The sequence below is a fragment of the Corapipo altera genome, unplaced genomic scaffold, assembly GCF_003945725.1.
Source record: "Corapipo altera isolate COAL_440 unplaced genomic scaffold, ASM394572v1 0, whole genome shotgun sequence".
NCBI classification, from domain to species: domain Eukaryota; kingdom Metazoa; phylum Chordata; class Aves; order Passeriformes; family Pipridae; genus Corapipo; species Corapipo altera.
In genome coordinates, this window is record NW_020884872.1 from 8,472,861 (window position 1) to 8,494,827 (window position 21,967).

The 21,967-nt window shown below is 35.2% G+C and overlaps 1 protein-coding gene across 2 annotated transcripts in view; it reads left to right on the forward strand.

The window, feature by feature from the left end:
* Positions 1–70: 70 nt before the first annotated feature.
* CFAP47 (cilia and flagella associated protein 47) overlaps positions 71–21,967 on the forward strand; it is a 269,686-nt gene continuing 247,789 nt past the window's right edge. For both annotated transcript variants that reach the window (XM_027638424.1, XM_027638431.1), the window contains exons 1-15: positions 71–242; positions 2,519–2,670; positions 5,807–5,922; positions 7,989–8,127; positions 10,303–10,531; positions 11,189–11,343; positions 12,076–12,209; positions 12,793–13,028; positions 13,733–13,925; positions 16,367–16,610; positions 16,978–17,130; positions 18,621–18,810; positions 18,916–19,012; positions 20,255–20,471; positions 21,158–21,402. In XM_027638424.1, the coding sequence (XP_027494225.1) occupies positions 72–242; positions 2,519–2,670; positions 5,807–5,922; positions 7,989–8,127; positions 10,303–10,531; positions 11,189–11,343; positions 12,076–12,209; positions 12,793–13,028; positions 13,733–13,925; positions 16,367–16,610; positions 16,978–17,130; positions 18,621–18,810; positions 18,916–19,012; positions 20,255–20,471; positions 21,158–21,402 (2,671 nt within the window). In that variant the 5' untranslated portion in view covers position 71. The remainder of the gene's footprint in view (positions 243–2,518; positions 2,671–5,806; positions 5,923–7,988; positions 8,128–10,302; positions 10,532–11,188; positions 11,344–12,075; positions 12,210–12,792; positions 13,029–13,732; positions 13,926–16,366; positions 16,611–16,977; positions 17,131–18,620; positions 18,811–18,915; positions 19,013–20,254; positions 20,472–21,157; positions 21,403–21,967) is intronic.

The window sequence follows — 21,967 nt, forward strand, 5'->3', positions numbered from 1 at the left end:
ATTTAGGCCGCGCCGCCATTTTCCACCCAATCAGCGCCGCGCGTCCGTTGCTAGGCGCCCGTCTGCCGGCCATGGCGGCCATGGCGGGCGGGTGTCGGGAACAGTTGGGGGTTCGCATCGCCCCGGCCGAGCTGCGCTTCAGGGACGCGGTCCCGGGCCGCCGCTACCGCGCCGCGCTCACCGTCCAGAACCTGCGGGTCGAGAGCTGCCGCCTGCACCTGCTGCCGCCGCACCGGCCCCAGGTGAGGGGCGGCTGGGGGTGCCCCGCGGCCGCCTCTCTGCGAACTGCGGTCCCGTTTGGGCAGCGCCTCGCCCTGCTCCGGCCCGCGGGAGCGGCGCCCGAACGGAAGGAACTCCCATCTCCCCGGTCCTTTACTCTCCCGAGGCTGTGGGCGAGAGCTTCCTTTTTTGGAGACAGCTTCCTTGTTTGTTAAATCCATAGTTTCAGTGGAAGTACACAGACTTTTCTTGTCTTACTACATCAGCCATTAGCAGGTGGACTCGATGATCTTGGAGGTCTTTTCCAGCCTTAGTGATCCTGTGATCAAGTTCGTTGTTGGTACCAAACGCTGCTTTGCCTTCCTGGTTGGCTTGGCACTGTCCAGAATTTGTCCCGCGAGAAGGCTGTGAGATCCTCGTCATTTCAGGGATCATTCTGTAGAAGTGGGTCATTTTGCTATGGTGTGAATGTGAATCAATGAAGTGATAGCTCTGTTATGTCTTTTCTGGGTTGTATTATAAGGGTTTTTTTGACTACAGTAGTCCCTTTGTGGTGCTTGCTGGGAGCTTTCTCAGAAAAGAGTTTTGCAATCCTTTCTCATGATATTATGATTCCTCTTGATAGCATCTGATTAATTCTGGAAAAATCACTGCTTAACCAGACATTTTAAAAGCAAATGCGTCTTTACAATTCTAACCAGCTTAGCCCTTGACCTGTAGCCTGTGTGTGCCCAGCAAAACCCAGCTGTGGTTAGTAGATTATTGCTTGTTAATTATGTCAAAATTAGGATCAAAGGGTTGGGTTGAACTGGCATCATGGATTGAACAGAAGCTGATGTTGCTTTGTGTTCACAGCTTGAGCTATGAATAATTCTAGAGTAGTAATCAATATGATTGTCAGACAACTGAAGTACCTTGGATAATTTCACAACCTGAGTAGTCAGCTTTTCTTTTTGAGGGAAAAAGTGGCAGCTTGATTTTTATTACACTGTAGCTGAAGACTTTTGGCATGAGCTGGAAACTGTTGAGAGTGCTTGATTTGGTAGGGCTGTGCTTATTCTGTTTTGTTAGTTTTCATTAGCCTTATCATTTTTTCATGTGCTGCAGAAGTGGAAAGGTAGAGTCAGTTTTAGAAAAGGTTACTTAATCACAGCTTAAGAGTTTCTACATCTGTGATTAACTCATGCCTTTTGCTGCGTATTTTAGTGCTATTGTACATGAGAGGACCAATATGACAGCTGGGGGACAAGATACCACTTCCCATGCTCAGTTCCAGAAAGGCCTGTTTGTTGCCCTTTCTCACTCTCAGACCTTTTGCTGCTGTCTGTAATTACAAGGCTCTGAAGTGTATTACTCATCTGAAAAATTTTGAGGCATTCATAGCATGCAAGAACTGAAAAATAACCTTCCTTGAGCTGTCATAGTGCATAGCCAAAAAATGTCTTTCAAGCAATTTAGCTCACAAAGCAGTTTTCCGTAGGCTTCATTGAAAGTTCCTGATACAATATATCAATTTCCCTCTCATAGAATGAATATCCTTGAATGTTTAATTCTCTTTAGAGATAGATTTTACACACCTCAAAATTAAAACTTGGCTACTCTTTCCAAATCAAGCCCATAATCAGGAGGTACATTACATAGCAAATTTCCTTTAGCTGAGTATTTATCCTGCTAGGAGAATTCTAAAGCAATAGAGGGAGGTGCTCAGACAACAGAATCAAGAAACAGTAAATTATGTTTGAATATTTCAAACATAAATTAGAACAGAAAACTTAGAGGAAAGGGTGCTTTCTGTCAGCTGCTGCTGTTTTTTTCCCTTTCATTTGGCCCCCTAAATTAGAAGTACCATGAACTTTTCAAGCAGATTTCAATGTACAGTGACACTTTCTGTTCATGTAAGCTGGATGTCGGTCAGACCTAGAGAAAGCTCTTACCTTGTCCCCTTTTGTTGCTGATTTGAACTGAGACCTAATCCTTGTTATTTTCTCAAGTGCTAAAAATATTCTCCAGTGAGTAATAGCTGATTTAATTTTGTGTTGCTTCAGGTTTATTGCAGCAGTAAGAAAAGCTGGAGCTCTCTTGGAAAAACTAGAAAATTTTGCTAATTCATTTTGTCTTTTACTTCAAAAACTCTGAACTTCAGTAAATAGGGAGATAAAATTATAAACCCCTGCATATTTTAAAGTTCATGGTAAATTTTAAATCAATTTGTGTCTTCTTCTGAAAATGAACAACATGTATATCGTTCTTAATCTAGAATGCGTTACAATTAAAAAAAATATGTTTTTTTGTTTTGCAGTTTAAATTGGTTGTGGAAAATCCAGAAAAGCCCATTGCATCCGGACTTCAGCTTAAAGCTTTTGTGGAATATTATCCCGACCGTTTAGAAGACCTTCAAGATAAACTGATTCTTTTAGTAGATGACGACGTAGTTGATATCCCCCTGCTTGGGTATGATGTTCAACAGTTCATGTGCTGCTGTCAGTATTTGCAGTTTAGCCTTGTGCAAAGTTTATTTGCAGTTTAGTCTCGTGGAAAGTTTATTTATACATATCATATGGCTTTGTAATTAGTCTGTCAATTGGAACAAGTACTAAGTTTCCTACAAAAGTAAGATTATTTTTTTTTTCAAAGAAGCACATGGGTAAGAAGTTCATTGAAGTGATGTCCCTCTGAGATCACAGACAGTCTGGATTTTTGGTTTTGCTGTATTCTACCTTGGTTGTGATAATGTTGATAACTTTTAATTCTCTATGGTTAGACAAGTTAACACCTACTCTTGATGGCTTCCTTTCTTCATGAACCATATATATAAAAGATTTTACAGTAAATTGTTCACAGTTACAAAACTGGATTATAGTGAAACATGTTGCCTGATTCTAGAAATAGGGTGCATGTTTTAGGACAACATCACAAGTTCAAGGATCACTTTCATCAATCCATGTGTGATTGTGTGTGCTTATCTGTGTGTCTATATGGATATATCTCTTATATGTTGCATAAACATAGACTGATTGGAAAAAGTAAGCTTCTAAATATAGTTTATCAGACTTAGGCTCAGTGGTTATCTGAGGATGAGGGGGAATTGCTCTGGTGTACCTTTCTCTCCTTTGTCTCTTAAGAAAAATGAAGACAACAAACTTCTGCTTACAGGTCAAGCTTTTAGATGCCTAAATTGGGACAGATGAATCTCGGAAACTACTGCAAATCATCATTTTTGTGAAGATCTTAATGTTACAAATTACATGTACAGACAAAAATGAATTTCCATGTGGAGATTAATCAGCATATGAGTTGTATATATAAGAATCAAGCAATTCCAGAAGCATCTCATGCTAGCCTGAAATGTGTGAAGCTCTGCCTTCAGCTAAGAAATACTTCTACATTGTGTTTACCTCTTATGATCTTTTTCACTGATTTGCTTTCCCTTGTTTCATCTTAAAAGTTGTGGAATTTTTTTATGTTAATGTCATGCAATTGTTAATATAGGACAGAAATAGTTAAGTATGACAGGGGTTTTCAAGTTACTATAAATTTTGCCTCTTAGCAAAAGACTATCTACTGTTGGAAGAGTTGCAAATAACAATTTCAATTAGTTGGTTGTTTTCCTGTGGTGTTTGTAAGTTCTATTTCTCATAGAACACACTATTAAAAATGCTATTATAGCTTTCTTTAATTAACTCTAGAGAAATCTAAACAACCCAAAACGTTTTTATTTGGCTGAAAGACAGGGATGACTTTTCATAAGGTAATACTGAACCTAGTAATTCAATATGATCATTTTGATGTTAAAACTGTCTCTAAATAAGTTCTCCCAACATATATTTTCATAGAATAAAAAAGTTATTAGGCAGCAGTTTTAATTTAAATAGTTTAATTTTTAGGTTTTGGGTTTTTTTATTTTTAATTTTTTGAAAATTTTTATTAGAGTACTATTGTGAAGATAAGACCACTTGGGATGCTAATGCTACTGGTGACTCCTTTCTGGAAAGGACTTGCAATAGATTAAGTATTTGAAGTCTTCATGTTTAATTGGCTTCTGTGGGGAAAAAGTTTACAGGCTCTTATTTTTATTTTTTTTTTTTTTGTGTGAGTTTGAAAAAGGCCAATATACTTCGATTTTATTTTTATTAGTGTTTTCCCAAATGTATTTTGTGTCATGCAAATGTAGTAAATTCCATCTTCATGAAAAAACCCCAACCCAAAACACAACCAGCAAACCAAACAAATAAACCTCACCCTGTATTAGAAAACAAACACCAGACCCTTTACCTTGACTGTTTCCCTTTTGCACAGGTCTGTATCTATTAGAAAATCTTATTGCAGTTAGAATTTAGGCTTATTCCTATCTATTTGGGAAGTTAGATAATTGGATCTTGAGAGGAGAAATATTTCTGTTCTGTTTTTTCAGTGAAGCTTATTGGAAGAATGTCTGGTTACTTGGAATGTGAAATTTTAACAATTGATTTGAATGCACTCTAATCTTAACAGTTGATTCTTTTTTTTCCTTTATTTTGTTTTTCTGGTTTTTGTTTGTTTTTTTTTTTTTCCCCACATCCTGCTGGATTAGACCATCTCTTTCAAGAATTTACTAATTTACTCTTTTTGCTTTACAATAAATTATTAAAGAGAATTAAAAACAATGTTTTAAAATTCTTGAGAGCAAATTCTTTTGGGGCATTTCTTGATTCAATTTTTTTTCCTCACTCCCTTCCTTCCCCTTCCCCTTCCCCTCCCCTTTATGTACTGGAGTGTCTGGGCAGGATCTGCCTCACTTGACCAACCATATTTTTCTTCCTTCCCCATTTAGTTTTCTGTGCAGCATGTAATGCGGATCATGAGATGTAATTGTTTCTGCATGTTCCTATTTGTGGTTAAGAGGAGATAGACTGCTGTGCTGATATAAAATTCCAATTGATTTGAAACAGTTTTATGTGAGATCAGAGGTGTGATTATATTAAAAATTGGGGTGTTTAAAATACAAGTTTTTTGAAGCGAGAATGATCTGTTCATTTTGTGTAAACTACCCAACACAGGGATGTCATCATGCTGAATGAGGCTATTAAATAAATAATAGAAATAGCTTGTGGCTTTTGTCATTACCCACTTCTGTCTGTTGTAATAAGTTTTGTTGAAGTCACATAAAATATGCATCAAACACAAAGGCTGTAAATGGGCACTGGCACGCCTGCTTTCTCTCTGCTTCTAGTTCAGGGAGCTGGTAATGAATTATGGTAAATGTTAACTTTGGTCTTGTTTTGTGATTCAATTAACTCAAGATAGTTTTATTTGCAGTGCTATAATAAAGTATTTAAATTAAATGCAAATGTATACATTCCATTTTGACTAATTGTTTAAAGCTGTATTGTTTTAAAGTTACAGGAGTTAGTCATTAAACAAGTTGGGCGATAACTACCTCTCTTACATCTCCCCTGTGTATGCTATAGTGCTGAAGGGAGTTGCAAGAACCTTGGTGGGAGAACTAAGACAAAAGGAAAACTCTCTTTCACTGGAGTGATCAAATTTCTCTAAAAATGCAAAGGTATTTTCAAGTTTTGGAAGATAAAACCATGTCTTTTCTCTACAGATTTATTCCGTACTGTTGTCTGGAAATTGAGTCAGAGATCGATTTTGGTCAAGTGATTGCAAGCAATAAAGTAATTAGTAAAGAGATTAGTATTGCTAACCATGGATCATCTTCAGGTAAGTATCTAACATGCATTAAATTATACAAATATTTTCTTTTCTTGGAAAGTGTAATTTTATGCAAAATGATACTTCAGTGGCCAAGTAGAAATTAACTGGAGTTCTGGATTATGCAGATTACAAGTATTGTAGCTGAATGTATTGTACATGGGCCATTGCTTCTGTAGGCATTTCCATGCTTCCACTTAGAAAAGAAAAATTATTTTAGAACTTAGCAAGTTTTAGGAGTTCTCTACTTTTGAGTCCCATCTTGAAAGATGCAAAAATGTTACTCATTTTCTTAGTATGCCCAACGTAAATAGCAGCAAATCGTGTCTGCTCTTGCTTTGTTCTCTTTGTGCTTCTGTGATCCCCAGAACTGTCTATTAAATAAACAACTACAAGCTCCCTGTGCTTTCAGAGTTCGTCCTCTAGGATGAGAATTGAACTGTATTTGTTGCTAGAACATAATGAGGGGTCTTTTGTCTTGCTGCCATAGCTTTTGAAATCATACAGCTTTCACAACATGCACATACTTCAACTTCTGCAAGGGGGCCCTGCCAAGGAGAATAAAAAACATGGTCAATGGAGCATAGGAATGTTTATATGATCCAAATAACCTATTTGATTGCCTTTTCTACTGGACAAAGCTGCAAACACCTTTCTCCAGACGAAGGGTGGCAACTGTTCTGAGTTTCAAACAAGAAATTTAAAACAGTTAATTATTTCTGTTCCTCACTTGTACAGTTGTTTGTTGTTTTACAAGCTGTCTCTGTTTACATTAGGCCAAGGTTCTGTGAACATTTGTGTCCTAGATTTTCACAAGTTATTGTACCAAGCGAAAATACATGACTGCCGAAACAGAAAGATGGGTTGCAATAATAAGACAAAAGAAAAAATCAAATTTCTGTCTAGTTAAAGCAGTTTTAAATTTTTTTTCCTTAAAACAAAAGGAGAAAATGTTGTGGGTTTTTTTCTTTTTTTCCTAACCAGTTCAACTTAGAGATGTAGTACGTAGTTTGTATAATCAGCTCTTACTCATACATGCTAACTTCTTATTTTGGGTAATTATGATTAGGTAAAGAAAATGAGAACCTACATTACCTATGTATCTACAACTAATTTATATGGTATTAATATTTCATATCGTATAAGGAGCTGTTTCTAGTTATAACCTCTGCATGTTACATGCTGGTTACATAATGAAGTTTTGTAGGATTGGACAGAGACAAAATTAGAATGAAGGTGGTGGTTAGTAAAAAAGTGTATTGAGAGCAGACAAAGAGCTGCTGAACCTGTGTTTCTGTAGGTTCTGTAAATCACAATATAGCAGGCCACAGTAGCAGGCAGCATGTAAAATATATGAGCAAGAAGTGCTGTGTGCTGGCCTGAGACTCAAGGATTGCATTTTACGTGTCATCCCATGCACGAAACAACTCCTTTTTCCCTGCTCCTGGTCTTATATCAGAGATTATGTTTTATCTGAGGTCAAACAATGCATTTTTCCTACAAAATTTGAAACAATTTCTTTGTGTCTGTAATATAATGACAGATAATTAGTGCTATTGGTTAAATACACATTTAAGATTTTTTTTCACAATCTAAAAAATATTTTTATAAACTAGAAACATTCACTGTTCTCTTCTGCAATAACTTGTGTTATGCACATACCAAATCATAAAAGCTGTTGTCACCTGCAATATACACACTTAACTTTCTGGCTACTGTAGCTGCCTAGAGCTGTGTATAAAATAGCCTGTGACTTACAAAATGGTACTTACAGCTGCTTTATGATACTGTCACTTTTGTTTGGAATGTGAGTACCTTCTCTGTTACAGTCTCAACTTGCAAAGTGGCACTGGACATGTGTGTGTAGTGTTTAAAGAAAGCTTGAAAAAAATGATCTACTCTCTGTTACAAATAGTTTTTAAAAAGCTGAACTCTGTGTTTCCTGTTTCCTTAGGAAAATGTATTGCTTGTGAATATCTGCATCACGTGAGGTGTAGTTTCAAGTGTTTAATAGAAGAATATAAATCTACAACTTTATATTGTGTAGCATTCTGTTTATTACTCTGTTTTTTTAGGTGTATTTGAAATATCATATGATGGGGTTGTCTTGGCTAGCATAACACCTACCAGTGGACTGGTAAAGCCAAAATCTAAAAGGACAATTCAAGTGGATATCTGCACAGATGTACCCAGAGTCATCAAAGAAGTGATGAAGTGAGTGTATGACCAAAGAAGTCCAGCTCTACAAATTCCATTTTTGCCTGTTATTAATTCTAATCTTTATTATGAATGTTTATCTAAAAAAGTTAAAAGTTCCTAAGTGTCGGTTGCTGGCTTTCAAACTTATTTTTATTAAATTAATTAGATTATATTATCTCCATGGGACAGTGATGCATATGTTGTGTACCAGCCTGTGTTAATAAAAGTCTCCCACAAAACATAATGATATGAGATGGTTGCACATCTCTCAAAATAAAACTAACCAAGATCTTTGGTATCTTTCACCTTTCTGCACATCCGGTGTTCCTTACTCTTCTTACCTTCTGTTACTTCTAATTTTCTTTTAGCTCTACGTGTTTCAGGACTCTCAGAAACATTATTGTGTCTTTTGGTGTATCTTATTTTCAATGGAGAGAGAATGTATTTGCAACCACTAACTCTTTTAAGAGTAGATTATTTTTAAATGGGTACTTTATAGAATCACAGAATGGTTTGGGCTGGAAAGTTCTCTTGTTCCACCCCCTGCCATGGGCAGGGACACCTTGCACAGGTTACACAGAGCCCCATCCAGCCTGGGCTTGAACACTTCCAGAGATGGGGCATCCACAACTTCTCTGGGCAATCTGTGAGTAGGGTGTGGTTGTGGTTGTTTGTTTATGGGGTTTTTGTTTGTTTGCTCATTGTTTTTGTGATTTGGGTTGTTTGTTTCTTTTCTTTTTTCTTGGGGGGGGGGGTATCTAGGATGTATCTGTAGAAGTTTCCTCTTTTGTTTTGAATTATTAAAATAGACTTAAAGTTCAGTTCTTCCTGTTCTTGTTTTTGGCAGCCTGTTGGAAAAGGAAATGAAAGTACAGGAAAAAAAATTCTATTACAATGACAGGGAAGATATTATCTCTGCTATTGCTTCATAGTCATAACCCCTTCATATGATTTTTTCTTTGGCTACTAAGTTGCAACCATTTAGTTGTTAAGTGTCCTGCTTTCTGCCTTTCTTTTGCTGTCCAGGCTGCCTCCACTATTTTCTTCACCCCATCTTGGTTGAATGGCTACTGTCTCCTGCAGATTTCATCCTTCACCCATTTCCTACCTTAAATTCTACGTAATTCTGTCAGTGAATTTGGCATTTCTTATTAGTTATTATTATATTGTCTAGACTACAGGAAATATTATGTTTTGTTGTCAAGCTTTGCACAAATATGTGTATAAAGGTGTGTATGTATGTGGTTAAACAAACAGGGTATTATTTAAAATCTTGAAATGGGTATTTGACAGGAATCTGACTTGGAAAAATAGCACAGTTTTCATGAAAACATCTTGGTAATTTCCATTTACCATGCTCTCTAAACATTTTCCTTCTATGTGCAAGCAAAATTATTCTCAAAGGAATCTACTCTTATAAAAGAAATCTCAAAAAACTGTTTTGGAGTATCCTGTAATCATGCTTCAGAACTTGAAAGATGATTTGAGTTTGAGATCCTCTCCCAGATCCTGTGTGTAGTTATATATGTGACTATTCAATAAAAAAACCCCTTTTTTTTTAAGATTTTTTTTAGCTCAGATGCTATTCAAAAGGGTAGTTGATTCTGTTAGAAAAATAAGGTATATTATTACTTGATTTTGTTCATCAAGAACAAATATGCTTTGTTCCAGTAGAATTCTAATAAAAATTAGTACAATGTCTATGTGATCTGTTGGTGATTTGATCAAGCATTCAGGCAGGAACAGCAGCAGTTCTTTTATGCTTATTCAGATGAACTTCTAGCTCCAGTTGCCTAGGAGAAAATTAAGTATATATGCTCCAGTTTGTATCTAGATATAAAGAATCTCAGAAATAAGAGCAGTGTATCACCTGTGGACACTTCTGTTTCTTTTCAGACGTCATTTCTGTAATTTCAAACATTGAAAAAGGGAAAAAAGTTAAACTGCCCAAAACTCCACCATGTAATGAGTGATCTTTCCTGGCTGGTAACACTCCTTTTAGGTCACTGTTAAGTGCACACTCCTTGCTCTGCTCCCTCTGCTTAGTTTATCTATGGAAAACCAGTGCTTTTAGTGCTCGGGTTTGGCTCATTTTTTTGCACAGGTTCTAATATAAACCAAACTAACCAAACTGATTATTTCTAAGATTTTTGTACCTTACCTGTTGCTGCTTGCTGCTCTCACTGACAGAGTGGAATTGGAAGGTCGTGGCTGCACTGAAGTGTGGGTCAAAGCTGTTGTGGTTGAACAAGTTCTTAAAGTTCTTGGAGCATCTTGTGGAAAAGTAGTGGAATGCATTAACTTTGGACCAGTTTACTTTGGGACTTCAAAGACTGAGCAAATATCTTTATACAATAAAAGTCCTGAGAATATGGACTGGGTAGCAGTACTGGAAGACAATGCCATTGGAGGAGAGATGGTAAGAAACTGCTTTGGGTTTTATTTTAGTTGGAAACTTGTTCACATTTCTGCTTTTGCATTTTTTATTTCTAAACATTCATTTTCTAATACTGTTTACTATGTCAACCTATGTTCTGATCAATAGGCTTTCTGAAACTTCTGTCCAACTAACACATTTTTTACTGTAATTTAACCTTGGAATTGAGTTTTTGGTTTTTTTCCATTTTACTATGTGACATTTTAACCTGAACAATGTTAACTAGATTCCCTGAGTAGGTTTGTTTAGTTTTTGGGGTGTTTTTTGTTTGTGTTTTGTTTGTTTGTTTTTGAGCAGTATTGCTTGAAATCCCACTGGTTTTCTTATTATTTAATGGGAATTATCAAAAAACATTTTGGTATTTTAGGATGTTAAGCAATCTGTGATTTCAGTTGTTTTTCTCAGACAGTGAAATCATCTGAGTGAGCATCATGTTTAAAAAAGGGAATTCAAAATATTGACATGAAACTGATGTTTAAAAATTGGTTAATTAGCCATGTGATGTGTAACTATGTCAATGCTATTTCTTATGTTATGTCTTTCTATTTGTTGTATGTGAAAATGTACGTGTGGGAAAAAAAAACACAAAAGGGAAAGTGGAACAGGCTGAATATATTTCATATTTTGATTATTTTTTAGGGGACAGATCTTCAGAGGAGTACAGATGCTGCTTTACAGGACTTAAGCCTGAAAAATAGAGATGCAGATGTTTCCACCTTGATCTTGTGCACTCCCAATCAAGGAACTTTGCTACCTCATGAGAAATCTTTGGTTACATTGTGCTTTAGTCCAGAGTGAGTGAGTGGTACAAAGTAGATAACCAAACACACACAACTTGATTGGTCTAAACTACTCTGTAATAGCTGTGTTGGAGAAAATAATTTTAAGTCAATGTGTCTGCAAATTTTTTTTTTCTCAATAACTTCTTATATATTTGTGTGTTAAAAGAAATTGCCTGGTGTGATATTACAAATGAGAAAGCAAAGTTTGAAGTGATTCTATGATTCTATGTTTTATAATACGTTAGGATGTATTTGGACCAAGAATTGGTTAAGCTGGTTTTTTGAAAATAAGAATTTTATTAGACTTTGCCATTTATTAACAACAAAGAGAGTGAAACATTTTAGAAAGCTGTCATTCCAATACCCCCCCCCCCCGCCCACCACCAAAATGTAAAGGAACATCTCTTCTTGAATGAGGAAAAGAAAATGTACTCTTACCATTTTCCCTTACTTAAACTCTAAATATAAGTCATTATTCTGCACATAGTATTAGTTTAGAAAGCTGTTGCAGACTGGAAGAGATATCAAATGACTAGTAGTATAAACACACAAATATTGATGAGCTTAAATTCGTTACTATTTCCGTTTTCTGAAAGGAAGAATAAAGATAATTTGTTTCAACTGTAGCTGACAGCAAAGACAGACTGGATGATGAAAAATGTCTTGATTTTTTTTTTTTTTTTTTTGGTCAATTGGGGTTTGTTTTTTTCCCTGTCATCTAATTAGAGATTGTGACTCTTACAGAAAATTTAAAGGAGACTTTGAAGTGAATGATTCATCACTGAAACAAGACTATGTCCTGTTTCTGAGATTTGAAACTGTTGGCAATAGAGATGGTTATCTGCAGGCCCTCGATGATGGTGCCACAGCAACCACACGTATGTCATCAGAAATGTATAGTCACCATCAGAAATGTATATTTGGATGATAAAACTGTATATCTTGATATATATTTTAAATTTTTAAAAAAATTTTCTATTTTTAAGGTCAATCTACTTCTTTTGTTTGTTTATATCCATACAAATAAATTGAAGTAACTTGCATCTTTAATGCTTTAGCACCAAAACCTCTTCAAACAGTGACTAGAAAGAAGGGAATCATGTGTGTTATGCTACTAGTGAGCACCTAGAACTTAATCATAAATGTAAATATTGGGAAGGCATTAAACCCCCCTCCAGCCAATTGCAAGTCACTAGCAGTTCTATAATACCAGTTTTGTGCATTTTCAAGTGCATATTTGATCATCCTCAACTTCCTTAATGAGGGAATACATTATCTAACAGCCATTATAAATAAACATTGCTGTGTTATGTTTATAGAAAATTGCATTATAAATCCTATTTTTTTTGCAATTTTATTTTGGTTTTGTGACCATACAACTATAAGATGACTTTTCTGTTTGTAAGCTAATAGGTGTGTGAGGGGGTTTCGTTTGTTTAATTTTGTGTTTGTCTAATGCAGGGAGTCATCCTCATCACGTGGACTTAGCTTTGACAGGTTCTGGGCTTCCTGTGATGGTAACTTTTAATCCAGGACCAGAAATTAATTTCAGGGACTGTTATTTGGGTGAGCAAACAGAACTTCTGTGCACACTGAAAAATGAATCCGACTCCCTTCCAGTGACATTCCGCTTCCGCAAGGCCGCTCACTTTAATATTTCTCCTGAAAAAGGAAAAATTAAAAAAAATTCTGCAAAGGTAAGTGTCTCTTTCTCTTAGGTTATGGAGCTATGCAGGTTGTTTTACAGTGGCTAGCAGTGGAATTTCTTGTAAACCAGAACAATTTCATTTCAGCAGCAATGACTTTAATACCAGCCAAATAAATTTTTTTCTCGTTTTGTAGGCTTTCTTAACAATTTTACCAGTACTCCAGGAAGCAACAAATGTTAGTTTAAATTTGGAAAAATAACTGTAGCACTCAAGGAACTTTATAAATGTTTTTTCTATCTGTAATTACTTTTTTTTTTGTATTTTACTGATTTGAGAAGATTGCTTCATACTCATATATTTTTCCACGATACTTTTAATTCTTTTCAGTAAGTCACAAATATTCAAGTAAGATAAGATTTCTTTCAATAGAAGAAGGTTTGCCAAATATATGTTAAATATGGAGACATTTATAATTTCCCAAACCAGTAACTCATGGTACAAGATGTAACAATTTATCTCAAAAATGAGCAAGTGAGACTTTGTTGTGTTCTAATGTGTAGCATTTTTATATCACCTTATATTGCTAATTTTTGTGTGTCTGTTGGCATATTCTAAAAGCCCAGTTTTGAACACCTGTCTTAGAGGTAAGTGTGGAGAGAAGGGACTCAATAACTCAATTATACAGGAATTAAAAAAAATTTGACTCTTTACTTTTCTGCCTCTTATGTCTCAGAATGAGTTTTCTTTTCCAGGATGTGATGATTTCATTTTCTCCACGTCAAATAGGAACATTTAATATGAAGCAAATTATCGATATCATTGGTACAGGAGTAGATAAAAATAACTTGCATGATTTGAAGACAATATCCTTTCATCAATTATATTTGAACTTGATTGGAGTGTGCAAAGCTAAACGAAAAAAAATTCTATTCACAGTTAATCCTGGTAAGATGTTAAAAACATTAGTGAAAAGTGATAAAATGTTTTAAAAGTACATTTTTAGCATTTAAAAGAGGGGTTTTTTTCTATTTTTAGTTTGTTTATAAAAAGTAAAAAGTCTTTGGGACTTCAAGGATGCTCATTTGTATGACATATACATGTAAGAGTATAAAATAATGGCTAAAATAATGGTACCCTTCTCCGCCCCCCTTTTATCAAAAATTAAACTATTAAAGCATAAATTTTCATCATATGATTATTTAAATTTTATAAATCAGAAAACAAAAGCTTCAGTTTTTGGAAGTGATGCCATTAAACAGTGCTAATATGTTTCAGTAGTAAATTGAGAGATATGTCAAGCACAGGAAGATGGTAGGAAAGATAACAAGATTTCTAGTGATTAAAAGTTACTGCTGCCAGATTAATTTGCCAGTTAATACAGCCTGCTGCCTGTCCCATGTCCATTGGCTCTTTCCATCCTGTGAAGCCTGTGCCAGCATAAAGAATCTCTCAGGGTATGCAATAATTAGACTCTAAATTGTTCCTCATGTTCCTAAGATGTCCCAGGAACAAGTTAAAAGTAGATTTGACTAAGCCTGTCATTGGATTTTAAAACCAGTGATGGGAAATGTAGCTTTTCCTGGTGTCACATGTATGGTGACATCTGCAGGTAGTACCAGTGAACTGGTGCATGTGGGGTGTGTGTGTAGATAAGGAGGGGAACTTGAATACCCTTTAACTGACTGCTGCCAGCTTGAAGATGTACTTGCTAATGAGAATCAGGAAGGCAATGCCCATTTTTTTCTATTGTGGGAAAGTAAAAACAGGAAGTTACTGGGAAGTCAGGATAAAATGAGGGGCAGCAGAGGGGCAGGTACTGATCTCTTCACTCTCGTGACCACTGACAGGGCTTATGGAAATGGGATGAAGCTGAGTCAGGGGAGGTTTAGGTTGGATATCAGGAAAAAACTTTTCACCCAGAGGGTGGTTGGGCACTAGAACAGGCACCCCAGGGAAATGGTCACAGCATCAAGCCTGACACAATTCAAAAAGTGTTTGGACAATACTTCTCAAGCATCTGAGAATCTGTTGGGATTCTTGGGTGTCCTGTGCAGGGCCAGCAGTTGGACTAGACGATCCTTGTGGGTCCCTTCCAACTCATCATATTTCCATGATTCCATGATTATCTGTTACAAGTACCAGAATGGTTGATAAGCCAGTGGACATTCCTGCTACTTTCAGGAATGTATTTCAAGTCTGTCGCTATCAGGATTTGAGAAAAAACTGAAGTTTGGCAGTTTCTAGGTTTTATTGTTGAAATCCAGGACTCCTTCAGTTTTTCTGCTTCAGAAACACAATTTAAAAAAGTATTTTGTTTTTTTTAATCAAAGATTTAATGTAGTATTCAAGTTTTTCAGGTTTTCTATGTGCTCTTGTCTATAATTTGCTCTGTAAATGTCCCCATTCTGCTCCTGTCTGCAGGTTCATAAAGAGCTTGTGAAGGATATTTACTCTTTAGGCTACTGATAGCTGTGTTTTGCTTTTAAGCCTTATTGAAGTGTGGAGGAAAATTTTATTTTTTTCAGGTCCTTATATAGATGGGTCTGTATCTCCCTGTTGTCTTCTCCCTGTCTCTGTGGATGAGTGTGTGTGATGTGATTGTGTCTCTGTATTCAGTTGAAGGCAGGGGAGAGACTGGAATGAAGCTTCTTGCAAACTGTGCCTCCCTGGGCAGTGAAAGTTGTAATCTCTCCTATGGTTTAGAGGATGGAAAATAGCTTTTGATTTTTTTAGGGTTTTTTTTTGATAGCCATTTTGGAGTAAAGTAAGGCTGAAGTAGGTAAAAAAAAAATATTTAATGATCAATTTTTTTTTTTTTTTTGCAAGTGAGGGAGGAAAGGGCAATTGAAGTATGGATTTATTTATTTATAGGGCTGTTTTAAATGTATGTCCTTATTTAAGGAGAGGTGAGCAAACCCATGGCCTAGTTTCTGCTGTAATTTTTCTCTGACATTAATGTATATGTGCTTTTATAAAATTAGAGTGAAAAATATCTGAGCTTTCTTTTTAGTTGTGATAGCTTGGGAGTTCTTTGTCAAAAATCATGCCTGTGTTTGCAGCCCTTAAGAAAAGGTTTAGGACACCATGAATAGGATTGTGATGGAGGCAGATCTGAGTGTTGATCATGTGCCTTTGCAAGACAAAGTGTCACAGCTGGACAGGACAGTGCTTTGAGCTCTGATATTTGTCTGTGTGATCAAGGCCAAGGGAGGCAGTGAGCTGTTGGCATGATGTGAATGCCTTCTTCCCTCTGAGGAAAACACATTGGGATGGGTGACTGATTGTTGCACTGCTGGGTGGACCAGTGTAAATCAGAAATATTTTCTGATACTTTGATTTTTGCTTTAAAATATTAGTTTAAGTTCACATTTTATTTGAATTTTAAGGTTTAACACCAGTGATTTCTAATGCAACTGGACAGTTTGTAGTTGATGGCACAGAAGAGTGCACTGATGCAGCACGTGGGGCAATACAGTGCACTGATCCACCACCTGTGGCAATGCTTAGATCAAACCAGACACGAATTCATACCCACCGGATAAACAGGAATTGTAAGGATGATGCACTTATAGCTTTCCCTAATGATCGTGCAACCAGCGTTAGGCCTGGTGAATGGGATAAAAAATACAGGTAAAAATTATGTGAATCTAATATTTAAACCTACACCTTTATATATATATATATATCATGTAGTAGATCAAGATTTGTTACTCACTGGGGTTTTTTCGCACTGAAAAAATTCATTGCATTTATGAGTCTCTTGCACATAAATTTCTTAAGTTGCTTTTCTTACATGAAACTACAAATGTAGCTATTACAGTTGGAATATTTCATTTTTATGGTTGCCTGTACAAGGTCAAATATTAATAATCAGCTGTGATAAAAAGAATGTTTGCAATGAAATATATATCTATCAAGATCAATATGTTTTCTTTCTAACAAGACCCAGAATCATTTTACACATGTAGTGAAACTACAATTCTCTTTAAATATTTAGGACTATTTTCACAAAGACTGAGAGATATAATTTCATAGATCCAGAATTTGCTTATACTGACTCTGAACGAAAGTCAATAGAAGCACATAAGAAATACTATGATGACTTCATTTCCAGTTTAAGACAGCATCGTTTGGAGAAAGATGCTGCCAGGTAAGACTTTTTTTAAAGGATAAATGAGTACTTTAGGTTCACATGCAAATTATGTCTATATATGTGCAGAATTAACTTAGTGGCACCAATCATATCCTTAAATTTGTCCCATGCTGAAATTCTTGTTTTCTTGGGACCTTCATTTATAGTGCATTCAAAACCTAGTTTTGTTCATTTAGGCATGTAGAGATAATTTCCTGGGTGAAATGGAGGGATAGAGGCATGGTACTTGAAATTGAACTTAAAATAAATAAACATGACAAATTTTAAGAAGTGTTGGTTATGGTTGGTAGAAAGAAATCATAATATTGATTGTTTTGGATTCCTTCTTTTTATATTATAAATACATATTTCCAACTAGGATCTTTAGCTCACCCTGAGTGATAGATTTAGTATGTAAATTATTATATATTCAGTGGAATGAAGCAGTTACAATCCTCCAATCTTACTGGTCATCTAGCCTTACCTTATAGTAAATTCTCACTTTATGAATTTGTATATTTGATTGGTATGCTGGGGAGCAAAATCATGGAAAAGCAACACTGACAGCTCTGCTACTTTTGCAAAGTTTTATTTAAAAGAAGAAAAACCCATAAATCCTCTAGAGCAAGATAAATAATACTTTAAGACTGTTAAGTTGGTAAGCTCCATTATTGAAAAATTAGTAGTGGCAGTGGATTATTCTTGTAATCTCAATTTACCTTGCTCTGTATATACATGATTCAGACAAGGCCTGCAGAGCTGGATTTATTTTATTTTTCTGCATGCAGGCGATGTAAGGTGTTTTTGAAAGGAACTAGTGTTGTGTAGTGTGTGACCTGTTGTTTATATGACCATTAAGACATATATTCAAGGTATACTGCATGAGGAGCAAGAACAGAAAGGAAAATTTAAAAGTTATCAGATACATTTTAGTTCTACTATTAAATATAGTAATAATTTTCTTGATACAAAAGTAGGAATATTTGATAAAAACCATCTATGTAAGATCTCTAGACATTTCAAGTCTTTTAGTTGCAGGTTAAGTTGATTTATTGGAATTGAACTTTGACCAAAAATGTAATTGCTGTGAAAATTACGCTATAATTGGTCCAGTTCAGAGATATACCATTAAAAGATGCTTTGTAATCTTGGCAGTTGCTAACTTTAAGTGCTTGATTTTACAACTTAATTGCTCTTTAAGAGATATTTTAGGCGTTATCTCATTTGTATTTTTGTAGCCATAACATGTTCAACCTATTTAACAAAGCAGTTGGCAAAAATGTGCAACATTTGTGCAAGGACTCAAATGTTAGTCCTTGTCTAAACAAAAGAAAAAAAAAGAATTTTCAAGATATCCTCTGTATTTGAAAGTTTTTTAAACAATGGAATATTCTTACTTAAAGTATTATTTGTTTTGTTTAAAAATATTAAATTGTTTAATGTGTAGATCATAGAATACTCAAACTTTTAGATTTCCATATTCCTTTTTTTTTTTCCCTTCCCTGTAGGCAGTTTGATATGTATAATGATCCTGTAAGCATAGGAATCAAACCAGGTGAAGGGCTTAAGTCACCAAACATCTCAATCACAGATTTTCCCATGGAGAAGCTACGGTTGAAAAAGCCTCCTTTAAATGATGATTGCCTATTAACTAGTCGAAAATTGGCAACAATTACATCTACACCTACAAATAAAGAAGTAAGTTAAGTGCTTAAGTAGCAATGTGAGCATAATGTGTTTACCATGTTAAAAAAGCATAAGAATTTTGATCCTGCTCTGAGAGGTGTCTTGTGCTTATCACAGACTTGGAGTTGGCTTAGTCCTGTGCCATCTTCTACCCAGGAGAAGGAAGATTGTAGTCTAACTTTGACACACAAGCAACTTCATCAAATATTCATTGGTAAGATTTTTAATTTGGTTGCTAAATGCATGTAGTTCTTATAAAAGCAGTTATTTATGGTAACACAATTTACGATTATAATTGTTCATCCTAAATAGAAAATAGTTTAATTTGGTGGTAGCTTGATGTCTACAGTAGTGTTTAACTAAAGCTTTGTACTTCTCAGAAAATACTGAGATATGATTAGATATGAACATGTAGAAGAAGAGTTTTCTTTGAAGACTGCTCATACCACAAGCTATTACAGAGGAATCATCACAGCATAATATGAGGGTTGTTCTCACCCTTATACCTTGTTATTGGATAGTATCTGGACCAGCATTAGTATCAACAAGATTCATGGCAGTGCTCAGAATGTTTCTGGGAATTAACAGTGAACATTGATATCCCCTAAAAGTAAAACTTCTTCGGGATCCTCCTTCAAAATAATTTCAGCAGAGTGTTCTGTGATGGGGAGTAATTCCTTGTAAAGCCTGTGAGGGACTCATTTATTAACATTTGGTACTACTACATGTCTGTTTTAAGGTCAACTTTTCTTCAGTGAAATTATTTAGCAGTAAAATGAAAATTTTCAGTAATTTCTGGGCTTTTTATTTATTATTTTCAATCAAGATAGAACTTGAATAGATACTGATATACTTGGGGAAAGGTAGAGTAAGATAAACATAATAGAAAAAGTACTGAGAGTCTTGTAAGATGTTTGATTAGTGCCATGAGCACTGAAATTTACAGATCAGCCTAAAAATTAGTGATAGCAGTAAGTTAAGTAGTGAAATAATTCTGTGACCATCAAATGACATGAATTATTAAAGCAAGTGGTCACACATTAGGGAGCAAATCAATAGGTTAAGTATATAAACTGTCAGTGAATTGCTGCTTGTCTATTCATTTAAATATCTGCTTAACAAAAAGAAGTATTTGTGGTTATTATTAGTACCTTGAGTAAAGAGCACATTGCTTTTCCTATTTTAATAGCTGTATAAAAACTAGGAATTTTTTAGCCAATAGCACAATTAAGAAATAAATGTTGCTGGCTTTTGAACTGTACTACTGAAAACATTCATAGAACATGAATGGTATTTACTTCTAGATTTTAGGAAGAATTTGTTCTGCTACAGGACTTTTGTAGCTGACTAATTTTGTAATTTGAGGAACTAAAATATTTTGATCATAATATTTTAGTAGTTATGTTTACTTACATTAACTTTTTTTATTGAAGATCTTATTTCTTATATATTCCAGGTCCTTCTACTATAGATTTTGGTGATGTCTGTGTGTATTCTACAACAACCAAAGAACTGTACATCATCAATAACTTGTTAGTCCATATATGGATACAAATTGAGATTGAAATTGAGGAATTGCAGGAGACATCTCCATTGTCTCAAGTGGTGCCTCCTCTTACAAAGACTCACGTTCCAATTGTATTTGAGACAATCACTCCTGGAAGCTTTAAAAGGTAAGGGTTTTTTATTTGTCTTGATTTACACATTTTCTTGGCAGTAGTACAATACAAAAACATCACTGGCTGGTTTAAACAAAGTGTAATGATAATTGTTAATGGTGTGCACTCATTTATTTGCAATAATTAATAATGATTCTTAATTAATTTTTAATTAATAATTGCATCAGTCCAATAATTAATGTAGTTTTATGTTGCAAAATTTTCCAAAGAAAAACATGTCCTGTGGAAAGCCCATATAACTACAGGTATATCAGGGAAGAAAGTTTGCTGTGCCAGTGTATTTGCTAGGATAAATTTTTATGGAAAATACCATGCTCTTTGCAGCATAGTGTTGCATCACTGCATCTATGCTCAGATCTTTTGATGCAGCTCATGGGAAAATTTATAGGCAAACTATATCTGTTTTCTAGCCTTCTGGTATGAACTCTCACTTTACTCATGTTGTTAAAATGACTGTATGAGGCTGGTCAGCCTTTGGGATGACCATCGCTTTTGGCATGATTTAAGTAGTATGCAAAACAAGCACAAAATTTTTTCTCGTCAGTCTTTATTGTGTGTTCACACTCAATTCTTTTGTTAAATATTTTCTTGCTAATGGTTATATTTCACATAAATTTTACTCTGACTACAACATAATAAATGCATAAAAATATTGAGAAATATATATTTTTATGTTGCAGATCTTTTGCTTACAAGATAAACAACCAACACCCTGGGCATGTGCTGGTAGTTGCAAATGCTGTGCCTATTGAACTTAAGCTGTCTACAAGGGAACTGATTTTAAATCCTGTTCCTGGCTGCCTAGCAGGGACAGAGTTTAGAGCAACCGTCAGGGTCTGCAATCCCAGAAACCATCCAGCTGGATTTATTTGGAAACCTGTAACTACAGATAGAAAACCTGCATTTTCTATAAGGCCTGCCAGAGGTATACTACGCAAATACAGTGTGTGTGTATGTATCTTAAATGTCAATAGTGTTAAATAAAACAAACATTTATCTGATGCTATATACTATATTTTTAGACTTAGATCAATGTATCCCAAAAGTAGAATGAGATCACAGTGTTATTACGACAGCAGCACTCCCTGTATAAGCCCTACCCTGAATGCATCCATGAGACTTTAGGTTTTACCTTCTTTCCTTTGAAAAATTGTGTTCTGCAGGAGTATATTTGAGCTCTGTTATTAAAGAAGTAACTACTGACTGAATTGGCATTACACAGTTCAGACAAGATTTGGCTTGGTGTGCTCTGATTCTTGAGAAAAGATGTTTCTGCTAATACAAGTTCAGACTCCAAGCAAGAAAATGTATATGATCTTTTCCAAAGTTGTTATTCTATAAGAAGGATAGTCTGTTCTTTTGTTTTTATTTTTAATGTTGACTATTAGATTAATTCATGGCTAAAAACCACCAGTGAACTTCGAGTGTGTTTTACTGCAGGATACTAATAAACCGATTATGCAATTGTCATGAGAATTCAAAAACTAATT